Source organism: Panulirus ornatus, chromosome 14 (assembly GCF_036320965.1).
Source record: "Panulirus ornatus isolate Po-2019 chromosome 14, ASM3632096v1, whole genome shotgun sequence".
Lineage (NCBI taxonomy): Eukaryota > Metazoa > Arthropoda > Malacostraca > Decapoda > Palinuridae > Panulirus > Panulirus ornatus.
In genome coordinates, this window is record NC_092237.1 from 11,941,334 (window position 1) to 11,965,881 (window position 24,548).

Sequence of the window (24,548 nt, forward strand, 5' to 3'; positions counted from 1 at the left end):
GATCTAATCAGTTTTAAAGAAAACCTCCAAAAAACCCACCTTTAAAACCCCCATTCTGGGCCATGAATGAAAAACTAAAATTACTTATCAATTTTGCCTCAACTGTTCTGTCTCTGCCCAAGCTGCCTGCCATTCCTGGGTCAAATTTTGGTATTATGTGCTTTTACAGTAAATTATATGTATATATAGTGCTTTTATGCTTCATTCTGTTTGTTGTATTTTCATTCGCTGTATATCAGTATTTAATGTTTTAGTATAGACTGAATTGAATATTTGAAAGTAAAATCAGGAAAATTCACCATGAGTTGTTGAGTGACTTTCAAAACTTTCATTTTGCTATGGTCAGTTAGATGTCTTACTGACATTTTTGTATTGTAAAATCTCTAAAGTATTGCAGTTTTTTCTATGTTGATATGGCAGATTAAAAGTAGCTTTTTTAGAGTTCACTTTAAATTATATAATTTTGGGTATGTACTTATATGTTGTATCATTCTGTATGTACAGGGTTAATGAATGCTGGAGTAATCATATATAAATATGTATTTATAATATGTCAATTTTCACCGTAAGCCTTAAATATTTTATACAGATCTGCAGCACTGAAACCTCAGATACAATACAATACAATACAATACAATACAATACAAAAGCCTTCTATAAAAGCCCTGGTGGTGTACATGGCACTATTGCCAACTTGTTTCTTCTCCACATCCTGGGCTACTATCATTATACCAGTTTAAAGGTGGACTCTTAATTTCTTTTATGTACACAGAATATATGTTGTCCCTATAATTACACATTTGTACTGAATAGTGAAGGAATTCTTAACTCGTGGGGCCCTATCCCAAGGCGAAACTTTCTCAAATATCATACTTTTTAAATTCTGTATACTATCCATATTCAATCCTCATAACCCAGTTTATTTCAGTCATCCTAAAACGAAAGTACTTCATATCTTTTCTAACAAGATTCTTGCTTGATTTTATGTTTGCTCTTTGGTTGTTCTTTCAGTCTTAAAGACAAAAGAAACTATAGCAAAATGTTACATGATATTATTTACTGATATTTGTACACACAAAAGACTTACTTGTCTGTTGTAAACTGTTCTGAAGTAAGTCTGTTATAAACTGTTCTGAAGATGAAAAGAATATTTTGTTTTTGTAACAAATGTCCAATTAGGAAAGGTTTTTGCCAAAAATTAATTATTTTAATTCATCAGTATAATGAATGCAGACCATTCTTAATAATCACTGTTCAAAAAAGAACAAATTGGTTTTGTATCATGTATTCAAAAACTGAAATAGCACTTTGAAAAATATATTTTGAAAATATATTTAAAAATGATCTGTATTTGTTATCTTGATTTATCCAAAACATTTGTTAATGGCAATTTTTTTTTATTCTAAACCAAAAAATACCTTTTTCCTTAAAAAATCCCAGCAAGACCATTTTCAAGAATTTCTGAAATTCATATTACAGCAGGTAAGTCAGACTTTTATGTATGTAAATTTCAGTAGAACATGTGGTCATTGTTAAATAGTTTTTCTTTAAAATAGAGAATGAGCAGGCAAACTACAACTATATTTCATATATCTTGTAAAATTTCAGTAGAACACGTGGTCATTGTTAAATAGTTTTTCTTTAGAGTAGAGAATGAACAGGCAAACTATAACAATAACTATATTTCACATATCTTGTAAAACTATATCACAACATTAAATGTATTTGACATATCTCGTAAAACTATATTACATTAAAAACATCAAAATTGGATAGAAATAAAAGGAAACATCTAGAGTTCATTTTCCCCATTCTCCATGTCACAACTTTTTGATAATGTGTAACTCACCTGTCTCTTTATGGTAAATCACATCAATTTCATACTTTAATATTCATACAGCACCTGAATGTAAGTACATCGAAATTACGTCTCTTGGTGCTTAGTTAGAATGCTGCCATTGGTTGAAGAAAGCTGTGTGGTTCCTTCCTAGGGCCCCTTAAACTACATTAAGCAAATGGTACCCAACTCGCTCCACCAAATGGTACCCAACTCGCCTCCACCTGCACTCCTCGTAGACCTATCTTTTTCATTATTCATTTCTATACACATTTACATTCTAAGAACCAACACTTCCCTCTGATGAATACCTTCTGTCTACTTCCTCCCTCTTAAACCAAACTGTTCAGTGCTGCTAAGGCTGCCTCTCCTCTTTACCTCCAACCTCTAGCTGTATCAGCATTTCAGTCTCAAGGGTGATGTTTGTGCTTAGTGAATAAAAAAAATACATGTGTTGTTCACTTCCTAGATCTTGAATAATTTTCAACTTAAAGCTATATGGCATGGAACACCTTAACCCTTTATATCTTTGCTTATATGTTTCATGTATGTCCTCCCCTAATTTTTCCAATCATGTAGACCTTCTTGATGAATAGACTTCCCACCATGAGGCATTGCTTTCTTCACATACACACCTTTATGTCCTTTATGTAGGGGTACACCACATATACAAAGTTCCAAAATATTTGTAGCTGATGTCATCAGTTTTTTAAGTTTAATTAAAAGCATGAGTGTAGTTATCATTTACAAACATATCTTTTACTAACAAAATATTGAATACATGAAGATTCTTGTGGACTTGCTAATTAGCTGGGATTTATTCCTGCCAACTGCCAAGGTCAATAATTAAGGCTATCAGTTCAACAAATGAAAAATCTTCGACACCTGGCTTTAAGAATATTTCTAACATCATATACACTCTCTCTAAGTATATAGCACGTGTTATAAAATGAATATATACTTCTTTTATTAACAATCTAGACATATATATCAAACAAATTAAATAGAAGAAATAAAGAATCCTCCCATTTTGCCATGAACAGATTTATGTAATTTGAAAAAAAAAAAAAGGGCAATGTCAGGACCCTTATCCCTCATTTGCTGTTATGTATGGTTAATAATGTTCCCCACCAACAAACACTGCCCTTGCATACCCATGCAAAAAAAGTATCACGGAACATTAAGAAGCTCAAGCTCCAACTAAAACAGCCATAGACATGTAATAAACACTTGCAAACATTCATTTATTTTAGCTCTTGATCGAACCATTCACCTTAGCCAGTTTGTTTATGGCTGCTTTGCCTCCATGTTTACCCCAAAACTTTACCCCAGCCTTCCCTTTCTCTTTAGATTCTATAAATTTCTTTAAGTTTCCAGATTTGCCCCACTCTTGAAGACCCACATTTCCCTCACCCTCTTCTCGTAAACCTCCGTGAGACCCATGTTTCTGCTGCTTGTTCTTCTTATTCTTTTGTCCCTTTTTCTTCTTGTTCTTGCCCTTCCTTATGTAGGGGGCCTTTCTCTTGGGAAACGACTTGCGGATGTTGGGGACAAAGGGTGCTGCAACCAACGACTCCTCTTTGACATCATGTTCAGACCCTACGGAGTTATAGAGTTCAGTATAGTGCAGAAAAGGACCAATGAGGGCTTCTTTTCTTTTAAGTTAAGGGTTTGTGACTTTTGGGAGGGAAACACTTGGGATAGTGAAAGGCTGGAGTCTAAGGAGAAGAGGGGATAAACTCTCTGAGAAGAGATGTGAATAGGAAGGTTGAGAAATAGAGCTATATGAAGAGGTACCCATGGGAAGGGAATGAGATTATGAAGATTCTAGTAATAAAGGATTGATTCTGAATACATAAGGTCCTTACATTTGTAACCGGTTAAATTTATTGATACGGTATGTGTAGGAACTATATTCATATGTGAGTGACATGTAGTTATAACCTAAAGTAATAATGATTTATCTTTAAATCATACATACCTGTACACACGTGAGCATTTATGTTCTCCAACTTCATAATTTGGTGTACTTAGTTATAGTAGAGTTGTTTAACCTTAATTTTTATGACTGAGCCATATTTGTTTACTGTTAAATTTTATGAAAAGTTTCCTGACACAAATTGTGATAAGAAAATTGAGTATGTTTAAACTTAGATTTGGAAATTGAATGTCTTTATTAAACTCTCAAGCTAAAGGCCACATTTATCTGCACATTATTTTTGTGGTAGAATAAATCTTCATTCCCTTTACAAAGTTAGGAGTTGCTGCTTATGTAAAATGCGTAAATTGGCAATGGTAATGGAGACAAAACAAGGTTTCTTGTACAGTTCCTCGCTCAAATCACAGCCTTCGCATTCGTCAATTTGTCTCGCCTAAGATTACCTTGTCACCAGAAGGCAAATTCGCTTAAAAATTCGACTTCCTCTGAAGTCATGTTGACTATAACCCCAGAGAATGAAATACCTGACAGTGGTGTAAATGTCTTCAGCTGTAAAATTTTGGGAGTTGATCAATAAATACAACTGAAGAAAACCTGTAAAATGTCCTAGCCTAAAAACCCTTCTACACATAATTGAAAGTTGATTAATTCGAAATTCTGTGCTTTTCGTTGATATATTTTTTGATATCTAACATACTGGTTACATGTAGTTTATAGAATTTAGGGAATGTGTAGTTCTGTGGTTTATGTTCACCTGAAAATATACATAAAAGAAAAAAAAAAATAAGCTCTTTGTGTGTACAACTAGTAGAATTGCAAATGAACAGATTTCAGATAACGTCCCAATATTGTTCTCGATTGTGTTACAGTTCCAACCCATCAAACGCATAAACAAAGAGAAACTGACAAATTCCAGTGTAAAAAAAAAAGTTAATTTAATCTTTACTCTAAAAATTATTATATACTTGGTCACTTCGTTTGAAGATTTAGCTATTCAACTTCCGTAAGTTTATTCAATATTCAATAACTTACTAGTATACTTATGTGGATTTGTATGCTTATGATTCTTAACTAGTGAAACTCTCAGGTGTGTGACACAACTAGAGATAAATCTCCAAAAGCAATATATGGCCATGCATGCACTGGGGCTGTCAAACCAACCAACCATCCATCAAAAGAGAAATATCTGGTACGCTTTTTGTTCCTTTGAAATAAGTTATAACGTCTCATTTTTTTTGCACCACAAAATCCAAAGATTTATTATAATTAAGTAACATTTTTACAACTTAATGAGTGGTTATGATAGTCGTCCCCCCCCCCCCTCTAACATTTTGCGCATGCTCAAAAATTTAGGATCCCTGTTGACAAGTGGTGACTTGAGGTCAACACCTCGGCGGAAGTGGACGAAGGTGGAACTGTTGGCCCAATAATACCAAGTTTGTGTAGTTAAGTGTGTTAACGAAGTGATAAGGCATTTAACGATAACGACATCTTGTATGGTCTGCTTCCTGAAACGTTCAGCCTGCAAAGAAATACTGAAGGTAAAGACTACATTGTTTTTGTTTACATTAGCTCGTGGCAACAAATTAAAATACCGATTAAAGCGACGATTTACCATCAATAAAATCAATTGTATACTTTCACGTCATTGTCTGGGCCATGTTGAATATCTTTTCGATTGATAAAGTCTTCTGTAGCGGTCGTTTGACACGACTGAAAACTAAACTCGTAGTTTGCCCACTGGCAAATCGGACAACGATACAGCTGTTCATCTTGTTGGATAACGTAAATTTAGGTCTCAGAGAAAGCAAAGCTAAATGCCTCGAATGAGGACACAAAAGTATTGGAAGCAAAAGTCCAAACGTTGTTTTGCCCATCAGCGTTTCATAATTCAGGTGACATCATAACAGACGTCATGTTAATCGACCTCATACCGTACAGGATTCATGGTGTGTGTGTAATTACGTAGATGTAATTACCTCTTTGTGTTGTACCCATTGGGAAGGGAGTTTTACACCCTTGCGCGGCTCGTGTGTGGGTGGGTTGGGGGCACTCTTTAACACCCACCATCACACGACTTCTTAAATTTATGTATGCGGTCTGCATGAACCATGTCATCACTCATTTTACTCCATTCATCCAACACTCATACTATAAAAATACTTTTTTACATCTTTTCAACACGCTTCCTGCTTAATTACATGTTATGTCGTGTGTGTGTGTGTGTGTGTGTCATCTCTGCCGTGTAACCTGATGCGACAAGCGATTATTTTGTCATAAGCAACGAGAACAGCCTAATAAAACACGAGTTTGCTGCTTATTAGATTCTTTGAGGAGACACTTCCGCCATGAGGAAAGGTGTATATATCCTGGACTTCATAATATCGGTTACAACACAAAAAACCTGTTACATTAGGTGGCCTTAACCACTTCAGCAAGATGTTACAACCTGTGAATGCGAGGGTAAGAACACGAGAAAGGCTAGACGAACCTTGAGGAAGGTAGGCCTTGGCTTTTTGACCCTTATGAGTCAAGTAGGTTAAAGATTCATGCCTTCACACTCAAAAGTAGTTCCACCGTACTCAAGGAGCGTACCGCTGTCCTCAATGGGCCTACCGTTGTATTTAATGACTGCGCCGCGGTGGCTATATTGCATTACGATGTTGGCCAGTAACCTCGTTTTCCGTCCTGTTCGGCGGCGAAGCATTGATTACCTGGTGTTGGATGGATGGAAGCTACCGACATAAGCCCCCCCCTGGCTCCACTAGTGGAGTACCTGGTATTAAAAGTACAATTTTGGATTGACGTAGACGCCTAAAGAGGGCTCTTCGTCGGATAGCCGAGCATACTATGGAGGAATGGTAATGCTTGTCACCAGAGGATAAAGTATATCGGTGAGGTATATCAACGGTCTTTGTTGTCGAACGATAATCAGGTATGTCATTGAGGGACAGCTAGGTATTTCGTCAAGGTATAGCCAGGTACGTGGTCGAGGGGTAGCTAGGTATGTCGTCGAGGGACAGCTAAGTATTTTGTCCTAGGATTACTAGGTATGGCGTCTAATGGTAGGTATGAAAGATAGCCAGGTATATCGTTGAAAAAAATGTACAGATATGCCGTCGAAGTTGAGCCAGGTATGTTGTCGAAATATAACCATGCATGTCGCTGAGATAGGCAGATGCTGCTGAGGGACTGCTTGCAGGCATGTCGTCGAGGAATAGCTAGGTATGCCGTCGAGAAAGCCAAGTGTGTGGCCGAGAATAGCTAAGTATGTCTCTCGTGAGACGGTAAAGTTTGCATCTAATCATGTGTAGTGGGAAATATGTCGTCTATGCGTTATCACTTCTTGGGTAAAAATAAAATAAAAGCCACACTGCATAATGAATTGATCCGTATTGTAATATTCCTATGTCACTAACCTGACAGCTCGACTGGGAAGACTGGCTGTAACACATAACCTTGAGCTGGGTAAGTTCCCCCTTCAGGGGCATGAGCTCACCTGGTAGACCGAGGAGAGCGTCGACGCCACCGGCAGGGCTGTGGACGGGGAAAGCTTCAGGATCGTCCGCCAGCAGCGCACCCGCCGCCGCCTCCGCCTCGTTCGCTCCAACCTGACGTTCGCTCAGTTGTAGCCGTTGCTGAGCTCTCTGCCGATTGGTTGAAGGGGGAAATGAGGACCAGTGGATCGGTAGTAAAAGGGAGAATAGAACATGGGAATTGAAGATATATGGAAATGGGTGTGGTACGGGAACATCATAGAAGGGAACTTGTAGCATGAAAAAGGCCACAAAGCAGCATACAGGTTTACAATTTATTGCTTAATCAGTTCTTCAGATCCAGAAAAATCAGAATTACATTTGAGAACATGTAAAATGCCACAAGGATTTTTCTTGGGTGCGTATGTATTTAGGTTTAGGCTAGGTTAGCCTTGCTAATGCGAGTTACGATACGATAGAATATCCCGAGATCGCGTTATTCGTTCATTTTACCGACTGGTGCTATGTAAAACGCACGGCACAATATCCACTGCCTGGAAATAATGATTGGTTGAGTGTGCATCCTAGTCAGGTTTGGATAATATGGACAATTGGATTGATTGATGGTTGAAGATAACGGGTGTAACCCAAGAATCGTGTTGTTAACTCGGTCCCTCCCCCCTTCCTCATGAGAGGTAGGGGCTGGGGTGTGGTGCCGAGGTTATTGGCTCGGGTTACTGCTGCCTTCCCGGCTACCCTCCTACCTTGCCTGCTTGCCAGCCAACCGCGCACCCAGTTCATATCACACCACACTACCTCAACCCCCGCCTTTCTCTTTCTCTTTCTTTCTGACATAAAGAAAAAAGATTATGCTAACTGAAGTTTCTCTCAGTGAGCAGTAAATAAAGAGAGTAGGGTAACTAAGCAGACACTCTCACATGTTAAAGCAGGCGCTGCGCTTTGGGATGATTTTCTGGAGGCAAAGGGAAACGACTGAATAACAGTAAGGCATACATAGTATAGATGATCACTGGTGTAAAGATAAGGCTGTAGCTGTCTGATACGGCCAAATACTCGTACATCAGTGATAAACTTGAAGCGGTTCTGTGATAGTGATGCCGGAGCCATTGGACTCGGTCTAGTGAGGAGAGAGTAATGAGGGAAGGGAACAGGATACGTGAAGCATTGGTAGTAAGAGATAAACGGCATGTCCTCGGCGACAGGACATTCGAGAAGCGTATGAAGGAATGGCACTGAGGGTCTACTGTTAAGAGTTGCCTTTCGATTCAAAGAGCCGAAGCAAGACGGGGCTAGGGCCAGAGCCTAACTTAAATAGGGATGGAAAAATGTTGGTAGGCTGTTGAGAAACAACACGGAGAGAAAACGTTGAGAAATTAGTGACCTAGTCTGAAGCCTACAGATATTTGGAGAACAGAAAGTAAATAGTAAGGTAATTATAGTATTAAAGGAAGATGCTGTTCAGTAAGCAAGGAAACTCTGTAAGCATTATACCGTATATGAATGTACAGATATATGAACTACCGGTGAGTGGCAGATACCTGGAGTGTAGAGAGCATGGCAGGGAAATCATCCCTTATATGATAGGCATTGTTCAGACGAAATTAACCAAGGAAGTTACTTTCATGTAATCTTCCTATAAGGAGGAGCGAGGAAGGAAAAAGGAAGCGGGAAGTTTGGTGGCTGAGACCAGCACTCGTACCCGTGGATGAAGGTCGTTTTAAAAGAACATATGGGTAACATTTTGACCGATAAAGACAGTATTATTGTTTGGCTTGTGTATGGTCTTCCGAAAAGAATGTGAAACAGCTTGGGTTCTGACGAGAGATGACGAACTATATAATTTTATTAGACTTTTATGGCAAAGGAAACATGCAGCCCTAGAAAATGAACATTTTTTTTTTGTGTGTGTTTGGGGGGGGGGGATGTGGCGAGGTAAAAGGTAATTGTAAGTAGGGATAAGAAGTCTTTAATGGACCGAGCGTTTAGTAACTGTAAGGGAAGAGAGGATATGTGTGGCGTACATGCAGAAGACTAAACAGTGTTGTTTCACATGGTTTGGTTTTGAAGCCGCTACTATTCCAGGTCACTGACGTGATGGGGCTGAGGGTGACAAGCTTATGAGAAAGGCATGAAGTGTACTTGACAGTGACAACATACGAAGTGGACTTGAACAGGACACAACACATTGGTCGTATGCATGACCAGTGAGATTCAACCCTCTTGCCCCCGAAAACTGATTAATCAATGACGATCAGGAAGAGTGAAATCAGATCTTATTAAAAGTATCCACTTACAGGAAGTTAATTAGCTGCGAGAGGGACTTCCGGGTAAATAGAGGACCCAACTTGTCAACATCATATTCGATAGGTTGGGAAGGCTGGCGCAGTGTATTCTGGTCTTTGTCAAATTCGCCTTAAAGTTCACTGACTTTCAGGGACACTTTTACCTCGCACGTAAAAACCCAGTTTGGTCTCGTCGACTGAGGAAGCAGGTAGAGGCGAGAGATCTTGCATTGTGATAAACGTCTGAGCCTTAACTGAGAGCTGAGCTATAATGATAGGAAAGCAGCCTAGGAGGAGAATGGTGGTGCAACCAGATAATAAATTAAACTACGGTAAATGAATACATTGTAATGAATTGCATGCACATAGAGTAGTGGCCTCCACTTCCACAAACCTTCAAAAGATTAATAATAATAGTAATAATAATAATATTATTATTATTATTAATAATAATAATAATAATAATATTAATGATAATAATAATAATAATAATAATAATAATAATAATAATAATAATAAGAATAATAATTGGCTTACTGAATCGACTGAAGCTCAAAGGCTAAAAATATAGCGTGTGAGAAGCTCTACACAATATAGACTGTGAGGATATAATACAACTGGTTCTGCCTTTCCATATCCCTCGGAAGAAGTCACCTCAGTAAGTGTAAGTAATCGATAAGACCTCTTACAGACCTACTCATGGATTTGCAGTGTAATACAGCCATATTCCTTTCCCCCAACAACCCTTAAATGAACTTTTCCAGCCACTGTCTCGCTCCCGCTGGTGCCTGTTGTCGAGGTATAGACCGTTAGATATAGGGTTTCTCACGACACAGACGAAGGGACATAATAAAAGAAAACGATTTCCCGTCACAAGCTTTACCGATTGTGAAGACATTTGGTAAAGTGACCTCAAGTAAACTTCCAGCCGTCTAAGTGGACCTTGTACTGAAATACCCTTAGAGAGAGTCACAGGGAAAATGGTTAAACCTCTGCGGTAGCCCGTAACTTTGCTCTTATCGGATTACATTCCCAAGATCGCTTTTACAGGGGGGGGCTGACCGATGCAGGCTTCCCCTTCCTCGTGGACAGGTTCCGGGAACATAATTACAGGCAAGAAACCTGAGGGGCGGAACACCATCCATACGGGCTACTGTTATATTCAAGGTGTCGTGACTGCGTGAACGTCTCCAGCTTGGAATCTTACCCTCGAGTATATGTGATGCAAATAAGTCCGAAACGGCGACACCGGTAGGCCTTAAACTTGGAAGACATCTTTGTTTGAACTGAAGAGCAAAATATGAATACTTTTTCCCGTGTGTAACAGTTTCTAGTGGAAAAAAAAGTATAACGAAGCAAGTATTAGAGTGTACTGCTCGGCACAGGCGACCACGGTCAGAGACCAGACAGGCCGTCGCGACTCAAGTGATCGGACTGGTTTGGGGTCTGGGGAGTGGAAGGCCGTGCAGGAGGAGGTGGCGGTGTGGGAAGGGGACGGCCGTGTAGGGAGGAGAATCTTGGGATGAGCAAGCAGTGTAGGGTATGAGAGGAGGGCCGTGCCAGAGGTCCCCCCACCTCGAGTCTGGGGTGTTGTGGAATGACTGTGAGGCCATTTGGATGTGGAAGAACTTTCACGCTGTGGTTTGCATCATGTAGCTGAAGCTTCTGTTATAAGAAGCTACAGAGAATTGGAAAATTAATTACTGCTCTTTTACCGGCATGCATCAATCCTCTCGGGACTCCACTGTAATCTTAAGGGCTTGAGAGAAGAGGCCTTTGTAAGACCCAAGACTCCTTTCCATTACCCAGGACTTCCTCCAGGGGCGACTCCTTTCGAGTGAGAAGTTCTTTGACGAAAATGTACTTCCCGTGATACAAAGTGACTTCCCTCGATGTTTAACCTCATGTAGGCGGTCTACGGTAACCTACATATCTATCTGTCTATCCATCCATCTATCTATCTATATGAAGGTCAACATCGGTAAATGAAACGGGCAAATCCAGATGTATGTACGTATACTACTGACCCAACAGTAAGACTTGTGGGGAATCGAACCGCTGCCCATGTTGTGAAAGACGTTTGCGCTACCTCTTGCCAAACCGATTGTATGAAAGAAGTGGCCTCATTCTACTGTAATAGAATACCCGTTCGTCCTGTTACAGGCATGTGGTTGTCGAGGGTCCAGTCCTGACACCCAGCAACCAGAAGTAACTTTTTACCAGGCTTACTAGCCATTCTCGTGCAGGACGAAGGGGTGCAAGATTGCTATATATATATATATATATATATATATATATATATATATATATATATATATATATATATATATATATATTATGGCTGTGGCAGGAAGGCTATAGGCAGTCAGGTTAGGTAAGCTTCATCCCGCGTAGAACGAATAATGACGCCGGGAAGTACTGAAATTTCCGTACATTACGCTGGGTTTTCGCCGTGAGCGCAGTACCAGCAAAACGCCTTTGGCGCTTACTTGAAGATAACGCTGATAAGCCACACTGTTGGAAGAGACCCTTATACTTCCCCCCTGGCCTCCCAAGACTAGCCTATCGTGATCGCAATACATTCATAAATGAACGCTATGCGTGTCCTCCATTAAGGTGATATCTTCTCGTCTTGTCAGTTATCAAAGTCTGTTCGTTTTCTTTAAGCGTGGTTTCCAGCCCCGTCGTCCAGGTCACCGTAAGGACCAGTGTCATGTACGCCTGGGTATCCGATGAAGACGTTGGCTGGGCTGTGTAAGGCTCAGCCGAGACTGGTGTCCCGCTACAAGGACACTCTGCACCAGGGGCAGCCGACTGAACACTGCCCACCAACTCCTTCCCCTGACTCTCTCTCTCTCTCTCTCTCTCTCGATAACTCGGTATCCTGTGCTCAAGTCAAAGCAAAGTGATACGGTGTTATCGGCGTGCGTGACTACGAAATGCTAGTGAGGATTAGGGGTTGTCTAACTACATGTTGGTGAGGACACAGGAAAGTTTATAACATGCTGGTGATGACACGAAATTCTACGACATGACGGGGATGACACAGGACACTGTACGACACGCTTCTGAAGATGCAGGACAGTGTACGACATGTTTACGACATGATGGTGAGGACACAAGACAGCGTACGACACGCTTCTGAAGATGCAGGACCGTGTACGACATGTTTACGACATGATGGTGAGGACACAGGACAGTCTACGGCACGCTTGTGAAGGTACAGGAGAGTCAAGCTGTCTGTGTATGTTCTCTTAAGCCTGGGTAAACGTTCACCCTGAGAATAAGAGTTTCGCCACATCTTGCGTTATAGTGGGTGTTGTGGAGAGGAATGGAAGGGTTACTGAGGGTCAGTAGGGGGTCATCTTGTGTAACAGAGTCACTCGAAGTGAACGGGGTCACTCAGGTACCTGAAGTAAGAGCCTGCCATTATTCAAAGGAAAAAAAATGTATTCAGACTTGCTTCATCTGTATTTCTTAACGATTATTTACAAAGGAATTCAAACGGCAATTTACCATGGGTTCTATACCGGCTCTGTTTATGATAGCGGTTGGGAACGAACTCGTGGATATAAAAATAGTTTGGTATTACACACAGGCTGTTCGCCGTAACAGATTATTATAGTCTGGGTACGAGAGGGAAAACAAGAAAACATGTGTCGCGCGGTGACTGTGGAGGGAGTAGGGCGGCAGATGGCCGGGAGGACCCAGCTGGCCAGGATCAAGGAAGTATTCCCTGGATCTTCCCACTAATACTCAGTGCCACCAGCTGCAGCCTCTGAAGGTTTCCAACAGGGCTATATAAATCACTTTGGTTCCCCACTTATTACCCATTCGAACAAAGCAGTTCAGCTATTAGGTACGGTGGTACGTTCGTTTGATAAAACGGTTCGCTCTTCGGCGATACGACCCTAGAAACACGATGGTACGACCTTGGTCATTGATGGCTAGGCCTTTGGCCAGACCTTTAAGCGACAGAGCAATTAATGGCCAGTCTATCATGGCCAAAGGTCGTATCGTCGTGCTCAACGGTCATACCGTCGTACTTAAGGGTCGTGCCATCGTGCTCAACTGTCGTACCCTCCAGCTTAAAGTCAGATCCTTAAAAAAGATGTTTGTATTGACTTCCCCGCACTGTTTACACGAGCTTCACGTCCGTAGAGCCAAGTCCTGCGCAGTAAAGTTTACTATTATTGACACCTTCTTTACGGCAGGATTTATAGTCCAATATAAACATGGCTCAGAAGATGAATTCCTGATCAAATAAGAGAGCAACTGCGCCTCGGGAGGCGGGTGAGCGTCGGTATGAATGACCGGGCGACGTTGCCACTTACCTCGTATTTTTACACACTACTAAGTCGCGTTCCGTCTGAATTTAAAGAAAGGAACTCAAAATATTGCCTTTTTTTTCATATTAGTTTTTCTCATTTACTAGAAATGTTCGTAGTTTACAGATTTTTAATTAAAGAAACGTGATTTTTTTTTTTAGAATATTTACGAAATTATATAAAGTTTCTGTTTCGCCTGTGCCTTTCTAAGGCTATGAACGAAACGCTGGCCTTATAAAATCTCACTTGTACTTTATTACTGTGGATATGGTTGTCGAAGGACTTAATCTAGTGAGCAGACTGAAGTTGTATACGTTTTAAATTTCAGTTTATTTATATATAAATTTGATCTCACCAGTCAGTGATGATATATATGAAAGTGAATGATATTTATAACTTGCGATTTCACCTTCAAATATATACCACACCATGACAGGCGAAAAAAAAGAAAAAATAAAGTGAAAACGAAGCCTAAAGAACAGTCAGACTTATTAAATGGAGAACCAGATTTCAAGCTAGTGTCACACTTTCAAACAGGCTAACTTGCTGTGCTCTCTGCCATATGTTTTGAACATCCCCCCTGCATCCTGTGGTTTAGTGGGACGAACGTTCTCCCACATGTTTGAGCAGATACCATGACATTTGGTGTAAGCAAATGTTCTGTACAGTCAGGCGATATTTTTTTTTTCTTTTTCCAGTAAACGTGAACTTAGTCGTGGTGGTTCTGTACTTTTGATACTGACTAGCGTATTGACTGTGTTATGAAGTAACCATAGTTAGTTTTTGAAGAAAAAAAAAAAAGAAATGAAACAATTTACTCTTGTGATGGTCATGAGGTAGTGTCAGGTTATTGAATATCCGTCATAATATAATATATATATATATATATATATATATATATATATATATATATATATATATATATATATATATATATATATATATATATATATATATATATATATATATATAAAGATCAGAGGACGTGTTTGACATTTATTTCTGTTCTTTTTTTGCATCACTGAAGTTTAAAAGTTAACCTGTAGAAGGACTTTCATGTTCGTGTTAAGAGATCCTTCAGGTCTCCGGAGGCTTGGCACGAACCCCTGTCATTTGAGAGCCCCGTTCTCTTAGGGATTTAAAGGTGCAAACACTTTAGATCATACGATACGTTTCCATTAAATCCCTCTTCTCATAATTTTCATATTTTTTAAATCATATTTTTTTCCCTTGTACTGGCACAATATTTTTGTCACTATCGTCATTGAACATAGTATTTTAAGTAGCACAAACTGGAAATAGTGTGCAAATCCCTCTGTATTAGTTTCAGGGCATCACTTTTGCAGTACACATGAAACAAGCGTAGTAGTGTATGTATTAAACTGATGCAGGGGCATCACTCCTGCTGCAGTGAAGCAAGCGTACTATGTATCGGTGTATTGATGTATCAGTGTATTGATGAAATGACTTTATTACAACTACCCTGTGTCTCAGTTCAACACTATCCCTAGGTGGCAAATCTAAGCCTGGCCTTGTCCCGCGTGGATCCCAGGGGCCCGCTCCGTCACTCGGGCTCGCCTCTCGCGCCTACGCACCGTAACTCGGGCCTACATCAGCATGGAGAACAACACACTCCCAAGGTAAGGACAGACATTTTTACCACCACAGTAGTGACCACTCTTCTCCCTTTCAAGTGTGCCCTCTTCGTTTGCAATCTCTCCTTTTCATATCATTCCGTACCAAAAGGCGTAATATTCATTTTTGCCTGACATTCACCTTGTCTGTCTGATCCTGTCTTCAAGATGGGGACTTTATCTGGACATCTTTGGTACCCCGGGGCCAATAACAAGAGACCTGATGGTCTCTTGATTAGGTTATGGTCATAAAAGTGGTTACTGGTCATGGTCTGTTAACGTGGTTATGGTCATGAGGGTTGTTTCAAGTCATTAAGGATAGTATCAGTAACCGGTAATGACTGTAAAGCTAGTAAGAATAGTATTAGGTCTTTATGGGAAGGCAGTAAGCCAGCAAGGACCAATATCAGGTCACTGGTTAGCAGTGGAAGGCCTGTGAGGAAAATGCCGGGTCACTGAGTTTTATGGCGGTCATTGGGAGTCGATTTCAGGTCAGTAAAACCCCTGTCATATCAGGAAAGAATGGGGGAGGTCATCCCAGTGGAGACGCTGCAGTCGTGTCCGGACCTTGCTCAGTAGGTGAGGACGTTGTCAAACTCTTCGGAAAGATGTTAGGACAGTAGTGGCAAAGTCTAGGCTGCGGTTTAGGTCAGCGAGAATGTTGCCAGGTGGCTGACTCGCACTGATTGTGAGTTTCAGGTCAGTATGGAAGGTTTCAGTTCACCCAGGGCGATGTAAGCTCGACACGGGTTTCAGGTTACCGGGGACGTACGAATTTCCACGACTTCAGGTTACCAGGGACGTCCGAATTTCCACGACTTCAGGTTACCGGGGACGTCCGAATTTCCACAACTTCAGGTTACCGGGGACGTACGAGTTTCCACGACTTCAGGTTACCGGGACGATATAACTTTCACATAAGTTCCAGGTCAGAAGACTGTATTGAAGTCGCTCTGGAATATTTACAGGTCTGTGAAATGGTGTCACATGGTATGGCCATGATACACAAGGGCACCTAATTTGGGAGGGCGTCCATGTCCGTTCTGACGCGGTGTCTTTTCATCGTGAATGCGTCAGGTTATACTGAACTGTGTCAACGAAGACGGTGTCTAATCATTGGTGTGTCAGGTCGATGGGTGCTGTGCTAGGGAAGCGGAGATCAAAGCCACTGCAAGCAACTAAGGCATATGCATGCAGCATAAGCTGCTTGCGTGCTGGTTGCCTGTAAAGTAGGAGGAACTCCGGGGCAGCTGGAAGTTATGGAGGAGGCAAGGGGGTTTATGTGGTGCTGTGAGATGTGAAGTGGATCGCGGGTGGGGTGAGCAAGTGGGCAGAGGGCTGAGGGTGGTGTTGAGATCTGAAGGAGGGATGGATAACATATCGCTGTCAGCCAAACCGGAAAGTTTTGTACATTTTTTTTTTTTTTTGAATTATGAGTTAAGGGTGTGACGTTAACATAGTTCGTATAGCCACGTCGTTCAACAGCTTGACGAAGTAGAACACCTGTGGGGCGAGAGGAGCTGTGAGTAAAAGACCTCCTTCGAAAATATCATGAGAATATGCGTAAGGTAAGGTAAAGTCCTGGACTGAGCTGGGGCTCGGGAGTAGGGGGGTAGACCTTTGAAACTACAGTGAGGCACCTAAACACTTACCCCTGCGTGCCCGCGTCGAACCCGTGCTACCGAGAACAGCAGGTAGACAAGTGTATCACTTGACCATCGATGAAACAAAACCTATCGCTCTAGATCTGTTATATATAGCTCCAGGTATGTTTAAGGTAAGGTTCTGGAGTCCTATTAGGGTTAAGAAGAACCTTGTAACCGCGGTAAGACAACCTTGTGGTAAGTTTAAGTCGCAGAATGCTATGAAGAGGGTATGAGACCTCCTCAGTTACTTTAATGTAACCTTAAGGTAAGGTTCCTCGAATGCTGTGAGGGTTGAAGACCTCCGTAATGTAATGTTTTGTTGAGGAGAAAACTGATAAAGTGCGAGGGATAGATACTTCATGGTGTTTCAACCGGTAACGTAGACCGTTATAACGGCGGAATATGTTTAAGTGACTGAGGCATGATTCTGCTTAATGCCTTTCGCATAACGTTGTATTGGTATTGCTGTCAAAATTTGAATATCCTTTATTCATACGGACACATCTCGTTTTGGAAGCCCAGCTTACTAAGTTGGACCGCATGAGGAATAAAATGTCATACTTAAGCGCCACACTGAAGCGGCGAAGGTAGGCGGTAACTAGAGCGAGCGAGCGCCCTCGTTGTTATGAACGTCGGAGACTGATATTTACTTCTTGAGCAAGACTATCTGATGGCCTGGCCCGGCCCGGCCTTTCACCTAATAAAAGGCCAAGCCATGATACCCAAGCGTCGTACTGTGGTGGTTAGGAAGTAAGGTAATATAGAAATGCCTCAAGTACTGTGTGACTCGGCCAGTACCCTTTTATCAGGACGACACTTTGCTACTATCACTTACTCACTGATTAATAAATACAATTTGTTAGTAAATTACTGATTATCAATAGTTTACAAAGTTAGAAATAGATCATTACTTTGTGGATAAATAAACACCGTCGCTTGGGACACCAGTTCACAGAATTATCAGAGCGACTGTAATTAAAGCGTCTGAGAGATATGGCCATGAGACGCACGGTACTTAACTTCATGAGCCAATTTCATTAACACTAAATTCCATTCAGGCTGTTGTCAAAATAATCGCGGTCAAGTCCGCGGACTTCCTTGTAAAACTGTGTCAGCAGCCAGGCAGATGTCCTGGAAGAATTGTGTCCCATACATATACGGCAGAAAACACACACACACACAAAAAAAAAAAAAAAAAAAAAATTGGGGTGTCTTCACTGTGGCCGCAACGACGCCACATGTCTAACCCGGCGGCAGGCAGTTTCTGCAAACTAATTTGTGAGGTCGCAAACAAGAAAATATATTGGACTTGAATTATTACAGGCTGGTGGCTGGGGGCTTAATAATGCCTGCCATATGTCCAGCTTGCTTATTCTAGGATGTGTGGCTTCCCTCCATATATTGTATACTTCAGTGTGAGTTCCACACTGTGTAAGCCGAAGTGTAGGTTCGTCCCGCATGGTGTATGCTGAAGGGTGGATTCCACACGGTGTGTGCTGAAATGTAGATCCCTCTAATTTAGTAAGTGAAGAAATGTAGGCCCGAAATATATGCTGAAAGTTGTAGTTAAGGACTGACCATGAGCTTGCCGACACCTAAAAGAAACCTATTCACCAGATTACTGTACTTATACTACATTATACCTTTGCCGGAAGAGACCATTTTAGAAAATATGGTACGTAAAAGTGACACGGGAGCAGATGATGGGAAAGAAGCGAACGAATTAAGGACTTGATGGTCCAGCATTATTCATAATTTTCAATATTAGGTCGACAGACTGCCTGATTTTTGGTCCCAAGTATAATGCAGGAAGTAGTAATCAATACAAAGATATACCAAGATGCCTAAGTTCGAGGAAATATGTGAACCAAAAAATACGTTACCCTAGCATTTAGTAATCAATACAAAAATGCCTATGCTTGAGGAAATGTGTGCACCAAAAAAAAATACGTTATCCTAGCATTTAGTAATCAATACAAAAATGCCTAGGCTTGGGGAAATATGTGCACCAAAAAAATACGTTATCCTAGCCGTTACTTACTTCAGCATTTACGAACTTGATATTTCTGGAAATGGAATGACAGTCACCTGTGATGTGCAACAATATATTGCACTGTCAGTTACGTGACAGACTGCGCACTCATAGGAAGAGGGAAATAAATGATACTCTTTACAGTAATAAACACGAATGAATCGTGCAATTCATCACTTTAAGATATGTTTCCGTTTTCAGAAATATGGTGAGCAAATATGCATAATTAATAGAAATCTCCTTAAAACAGAAGCTAGGACTATAATACATTAACGAGAGTATATACAAAAAAACTAAAAACAATAGAAAAATGATACAACTTGCGGTGTTAAAGCTAATGTGGAAGAGTGTGTAAAAAGTATTTTGTGGATTGTCAGCAACAACTCAGTGGAACGCGTGTCGGTTATACTATGTACAGTATAGTGCCCGGTGAGTCTTCCCAACCTCCCTAGCGCGGAGTAAGTTAGGCACTCGGTAAATGAAGCACCAAAAGCACACCAGCAACGAACCACTCTCACTAACAAACCTTCCCCCCCCCCCACACACACAACCGCACTTTGATTATATCTTCTGTTGCCCAACTTTGACCTTTGGTCTTCGTCTACCTTCCTCTTCCTGACCACACCCAATTAGAGGAAGGAGGAAGACCGAAGATACAATGGCTGTCACAGTGAACACCCTTGGGGGTGCAGCAGCCCCTACAGTAAGGTGGGTGAACTGGGCCAGGTGTTAAGGCAGTTTCCGTACTAGGCTACTGGATGAAGACCACACTGTCGGGTCATATATATGTCTAAGTTCCCTGCATGATAAACTACGAGAGAGACAGTAACGGTAACAACAACAGTACCTGGAGGAACAGTTGCAGTGCCACTAACAGCGCCACCACCAGGAGGAAGAGACAGTTAAGCTCGATGACGCGTGTGGACAACTTCATGGTGGCATAGTCTTGGGCCTCAGCCTACGAAGGTGAGGTGAGGTGAGGTGAGGTGAGGCTCTCGCAGCACTTCCCTGTAGCGCCCCCTGAATCTGTGACTCTGTACTAGGTAACACTAGTGGTGACCTGTCTCTGCAGCGTCTCTTGGAACTGTAGACCTGCAAACACCAATAAACACAGAGGAGACGTCTTTTATCAAGTCACTGGTCGCTGTCACTATTGGTTTCAGGCACCTGTAATGAAGAGGTGGTCTGTCAATGTAAAACATATTGCTTCTCGGCTGCATTTTCTACCAAGGATTAAGTCCGATGATACTGACAGCACATTTAAGGCATTTAAATCGCTACGAAATAAAAATTTTGTACTATATGTACGGCGGAGGATCACATTTCGACGACACCACCACCGAGTCTCCTCCCATCCCACACATCTCCACAATCCACGCACCACAGGCCGACTCAGGGAGCCTGGTGTTGCCTTGCTCTATGGCCCGAGACGGGAAAAACCACCTGAACGAATCCGAGGTAATGCCCGCAGAAGGTGTGTGGTCACGTCCCCTCGCAGCGTCGACAATGGTCTCCCTCCCGGCCAGTTATCAGCGCATCACTCTGGCATTACCAACACCAGCGGTGTTGGCGGCCACCCTCTGCTGCTGACGTCACGGTATCCTTTTTTACCGTCGGTAGGTGGAGTCGGTACCAGTCACCCGCTCTCGTGTACATACTACGCCCCACCCACTGGATCCTTACTCAGAGCTGCGACTGGACGGTGTATGTCATTACATTTTGTTGTATACAGTTCATAAATTTGATCGTTCAAAATATCCTTGTTTAGATAAATGATTGGAGATAGACGTGCGCATACCATGAAATAGTTAAAAGAAGAATTTTAAAAACATTATGTAATTGACGAAAAAACCTAGCCCTGGGTACGTTTAAACGAATATAACAAAAAGATTTCAAGACGCACAAATTGCCAGATGATTTAATTCTCTGGGTGGCTATAATTCATCTGTATTTGTAATACCCTTTTTTCAGGGTCTGTAGTTTTAACGAAATACATTTCGATTTCACTTTCGCATGGAAAAAAAAATATGACAAATCTAGACTATTATAATTAATGAAACTTTGTGGCAAGAGATATTATATGTTGTCATACTGGAGATTGTCGTATCTTGCATTGTACCTGCATTGGTTCCATACCATTGTGGATACGTGTTCTTCAATATTTGCTTTACCTGTGCTTTGAAAGGCACGAAACTTTGAAGACCCGTGAAATAATAGGCTGCTACATCTGATACCTGTACAACAAAGTGCCAAGATAGCGGGACAGCCTTTTTAAAACTGTTAAACAAAATCTAGCAGTGAAATCTGACATAGATTTTTCACAACAAAAATGCACCAATTTGGGAAAGTATGTATTATACTCCGTTCAACCATTCGTAACAATATAACATCAGGTAAAGCAGCCCCGACTCGTGTTAAAAATTTTCATCGTTGGTAGGGACCTAATACATACCGATTACACTACTTACATTGTGAGGAGGAGTTCCTGGAATATCATCTTACTATGGAGAAGGCTAGCACACTGCTAGCACACCAGATGCTATGATTTCCGAAGGCAGAGGACGTAACTAATACTGTATTAAAGACGGACCTATTTATCGCAACAACCTACTCGCTTTGAAGGCTCGTTATGGACTACTTGATTTGCAGTCTTTTGCTCGAGTGTTTGAAGATTTCAGAGACACAAATGTTCCTTTCAATATTAAACTACGTTATATATCGTAATGCTCTTGTGACAAAAGTGTATCTTTTTCGTGAAGGGAGATGAAGATCGCTCTCGTCTCCCCTGACCCCTCTTGGCTATGGGCCAAACTTGTTCAGTTTGAATCAATAAGATTTTTTATTTTATTATACTAAAGTGAACTGTCGTCAAGACGTAGCTACGAACTGCATGTAACACAACTCTTAAACGTGAGCAGAAAACGTTTGAAGTGTTTTGCACACACACACACACACACACTACGATAGAATTTAACACTCATAACTTGATAAAGTAGTCTCAATTAGCTATTTGGAAAATTCTTACCAACCTTATTCTTCAACGTGGCTTGTTGAGATACCAGCTTGGGGCCAGGATGAAGGGTGCGTTGCCTTACAGGTATATGAATTTCACAGGTCTCCCGTATCAGACCAGAATTCATGCATGTAGGTTCAGTTGAGTTAAAAGTAATAGGCTGTTTCCAACTGGGGGAAAAAGAGGATCCTAACGTCCAGAAGAGGCAACAGGATGCATTTCTACTACCCGCATTAGTGCTTTGAATATATTTCTGCTCTCATGCACCGCACTAACCCCTCACTGCTCAAAGTACCACACTGGATCCAGCTACACAACACAGTGTTGTTTGGGCGGCGTTGGCTACGCAGACGGCCACCGAGGCCATCTAAATCCAGGCCTCACCTGGAATTCAGCACATCTTCAGCCATTCTTCCGTTCTAGTTTGCATTACGCCTTGCGATAATATTTCATTCCTTCCCTCGCCAAGTAGTTGCCTGACAATTTCAGATGAATATTGTGTTATTTCTTTCACTTGTTCTTTGCTCCTTTTAACTTCGTAATGATTATAGAGGACAGAGCGACCAGGAACCGCTACTTTCCCTCCCACATGAGGGCACCTGACTGATTATGAGCTGCGTTGCTAGTTAGTTTTCATGTCCGTAATGGCTTCTTGCGTTTGAGTAACTGGTATTTCTTTTTCCTTTCTAATAACTGTGAACTCTGCTTTGACGTCAGGCAGAGAATATAATGAAAGAAATGTTTATGTCTTGACTAACGGATCGTGGAATATGCATATATTAGCTTTATTTTGCTACTGCGGGTGGTGTCTGGCAGGGATGTGTGTTAGTGTGTGTGTTTGTGTGTGTATGAGGATGTTGCCATAATAGACCTTGAGTTATATGAGCCTCACGTGTCTCCTTCCCACATTGGTTTCGTATATAAAAACTTTTCTTCATTAAACATACAGTGAATACATCCAGAAAAAAATTACGGTTTAGGTTTTATTAGATGACAAAAATGAAAACTGTGTATTAGGCACGCCCTGACGTCACATATCAATGCCAGAAACCAGTTTCCTGTGGTAAATCTTTATTCATTTCACGTTACACACTACGTTTGTATGACACACGTATCTCACGATGTTACATGTTTTAGATTTCAAGATAAATCTCGTCATTCTATATATACATTTTTTGTGTATTTTGTTATATTGAGGAAAATATAAGGTCAGTGCTCCCAGGAAATTGAAAGATGATCCAGTCTTGAGGTCGTGTTGCTAACTCAGAAATATTAACGTAGAATTATATGTCTGAATCTACCGACACGATCTTTATAACTGGTCAAGCACAATATTGAAAACGATTTACAGTGATGCAGTAGCTTTAACGAACGCGTTCGACAGGAATTGACGGAGACACCTGAACATTTATCCTTTTCAGAAAGTGATGGGATGGTGTGACATTTCTAGGCAGCCGATTCTCACTCGCAGGGAAACGGAGAAAGGTACAAAGTTTGTACTGTACGGTGGTGCTTCATTTAATGAGATGCGTCTTAGCACATGTAATTATTTACACATGTGTATACCCAGTTATGACTCAGGTGCGTCGTCTGGTTCTGAGGGGGTTGTGCAAATGTTGTTAACATTTGCGTTGTATTGAAAAAAATCCCCCTCCCCCCCTCCTCTTCCTCGAAATTTGAAGTTTTCAACTGATATTTGTTTTAAAAGAAGTTAAATCATCATATTCAAGTAATATTTCAGTATGAACGAGCTTGGTAACCCTTTCCCTGCTGTCAGTACGCTAGTAAAAAAAATATTGAATGGCTCTTAATTCTGTGTGTGTGTGTGTGTGTGTGTGTGTGTGTGTGTGCTTTCTCCTCTTGAGTGCTTTTTACCTGGTGTCAATGTGTGTTTGTTGGTAAACACAAATTGTGAGTTTTGTTGACTTGCCTTGAGGGTTCAATTATCCAGTTTGTCATAGCGTTATTGTCTTTACCAGCAGACAACTTTGTAGGCTTTTGGAAGCTGTCGGCATTCACAGTTTTCATCACGCAGTTTATTTCAGTCATCCACCACTTATACCATGTAAAATTTCACCACAGCTTTCCTTGCAAGTTGCTTCTTCTCTAGTTATGGCCTCCTTTCTTCTTTTGGAGGAATCTTCAGTGCTGACATCATCAGACTGGTTTAAAAACTTGGAAAGATTGTGATCATGTTATTCCTTACTCTCATGTCTTCCATGGTGGACAAATTTAAGACCTCTAACTTCTCACTGTGACTCGCTCTCTTTTTTTTTTATATATATATATATTTCTGCCACCATCTTTGTTGGCCTCATCTAGAGGCTTTCTATTAGCTCT

The 24,548-nt window shown here is 41.1% G+C and overlaps 1 protein-coding gene across 6 annotated transcripts; it reads right to left on the minus strand.

Moving 5' to 3' along the window:
- Nucleotides 1-522: 522 nt before the first annotated feature.
- Nucleotides 523-22,814, minus strand: LOC139753322 (uncharacterized). 6 transcript variants are annotated; one of them, XM_071669647.1, is made up of 4 exons: nucleotides 22,225-22,813; nucleotides 20,043-20,287; nucleotides 7,276-7,423; nucleotides 523-3,436 (listed from the first exon to the last, which is right to left on the minus strand). In XM_071669647.1, the coding sequence occupies exons 2-4, from the start codon at nucleotides 20,127-20,129 to the stop codon at nucleotides 3,087-3,089; spliced, it is 585 nt and encodes a 194-aa protein (XP_071525748.1). In that variant the 5' UTR covers nucleotides 20,130-20,287; nucleotides 22,225-22,813; the 3' UTR covers nucleotides 523-3,086. The 6 variants fall into 6 exon arrangements, with proteins under 6 accessions (XP_071525748.1, XP_071525743.1, XP_071525745.1 ...); XM_071669642.1 differs by having other exon boundaries at nucleotides 20,043-20,362; XM_071669644.1 differs by lacking the exon at nucleotides 22,225-22,813 and adding an exon at nucleotides 20,639-20,937 and having other exon boundaries at nucleotides 20,043-20,362.
- Nucleotides 22,815-24,548: the final 1,734 nt, after the last annotated feature.

Excerpts from the sequence above, each read along its gene's own strand:
- LOC139753322 (XM_071669641.1), bottom strand. The coding sequence starts at position 22,335 with ATGAATTCTGGTCTGATACGGGAGACCTGTGAAATTCATATACCTGTA. Across the intron at positions 7,424-22,224 it reads AAGCCACGTTGAAGAATAAG|AGAGCTCAGCAACGGCTACA; the intron begins GTTGGTAAGAAT and ends ACCAATCGGCAG. Across the intron at positions 3,437-7,275 it reads CGCTCTCCTCGGTCTACCAG|GGTCTGAACATGATGTCAAA; the intron begins GTGAGCTCATGC and ends ATAACTCCGTAG.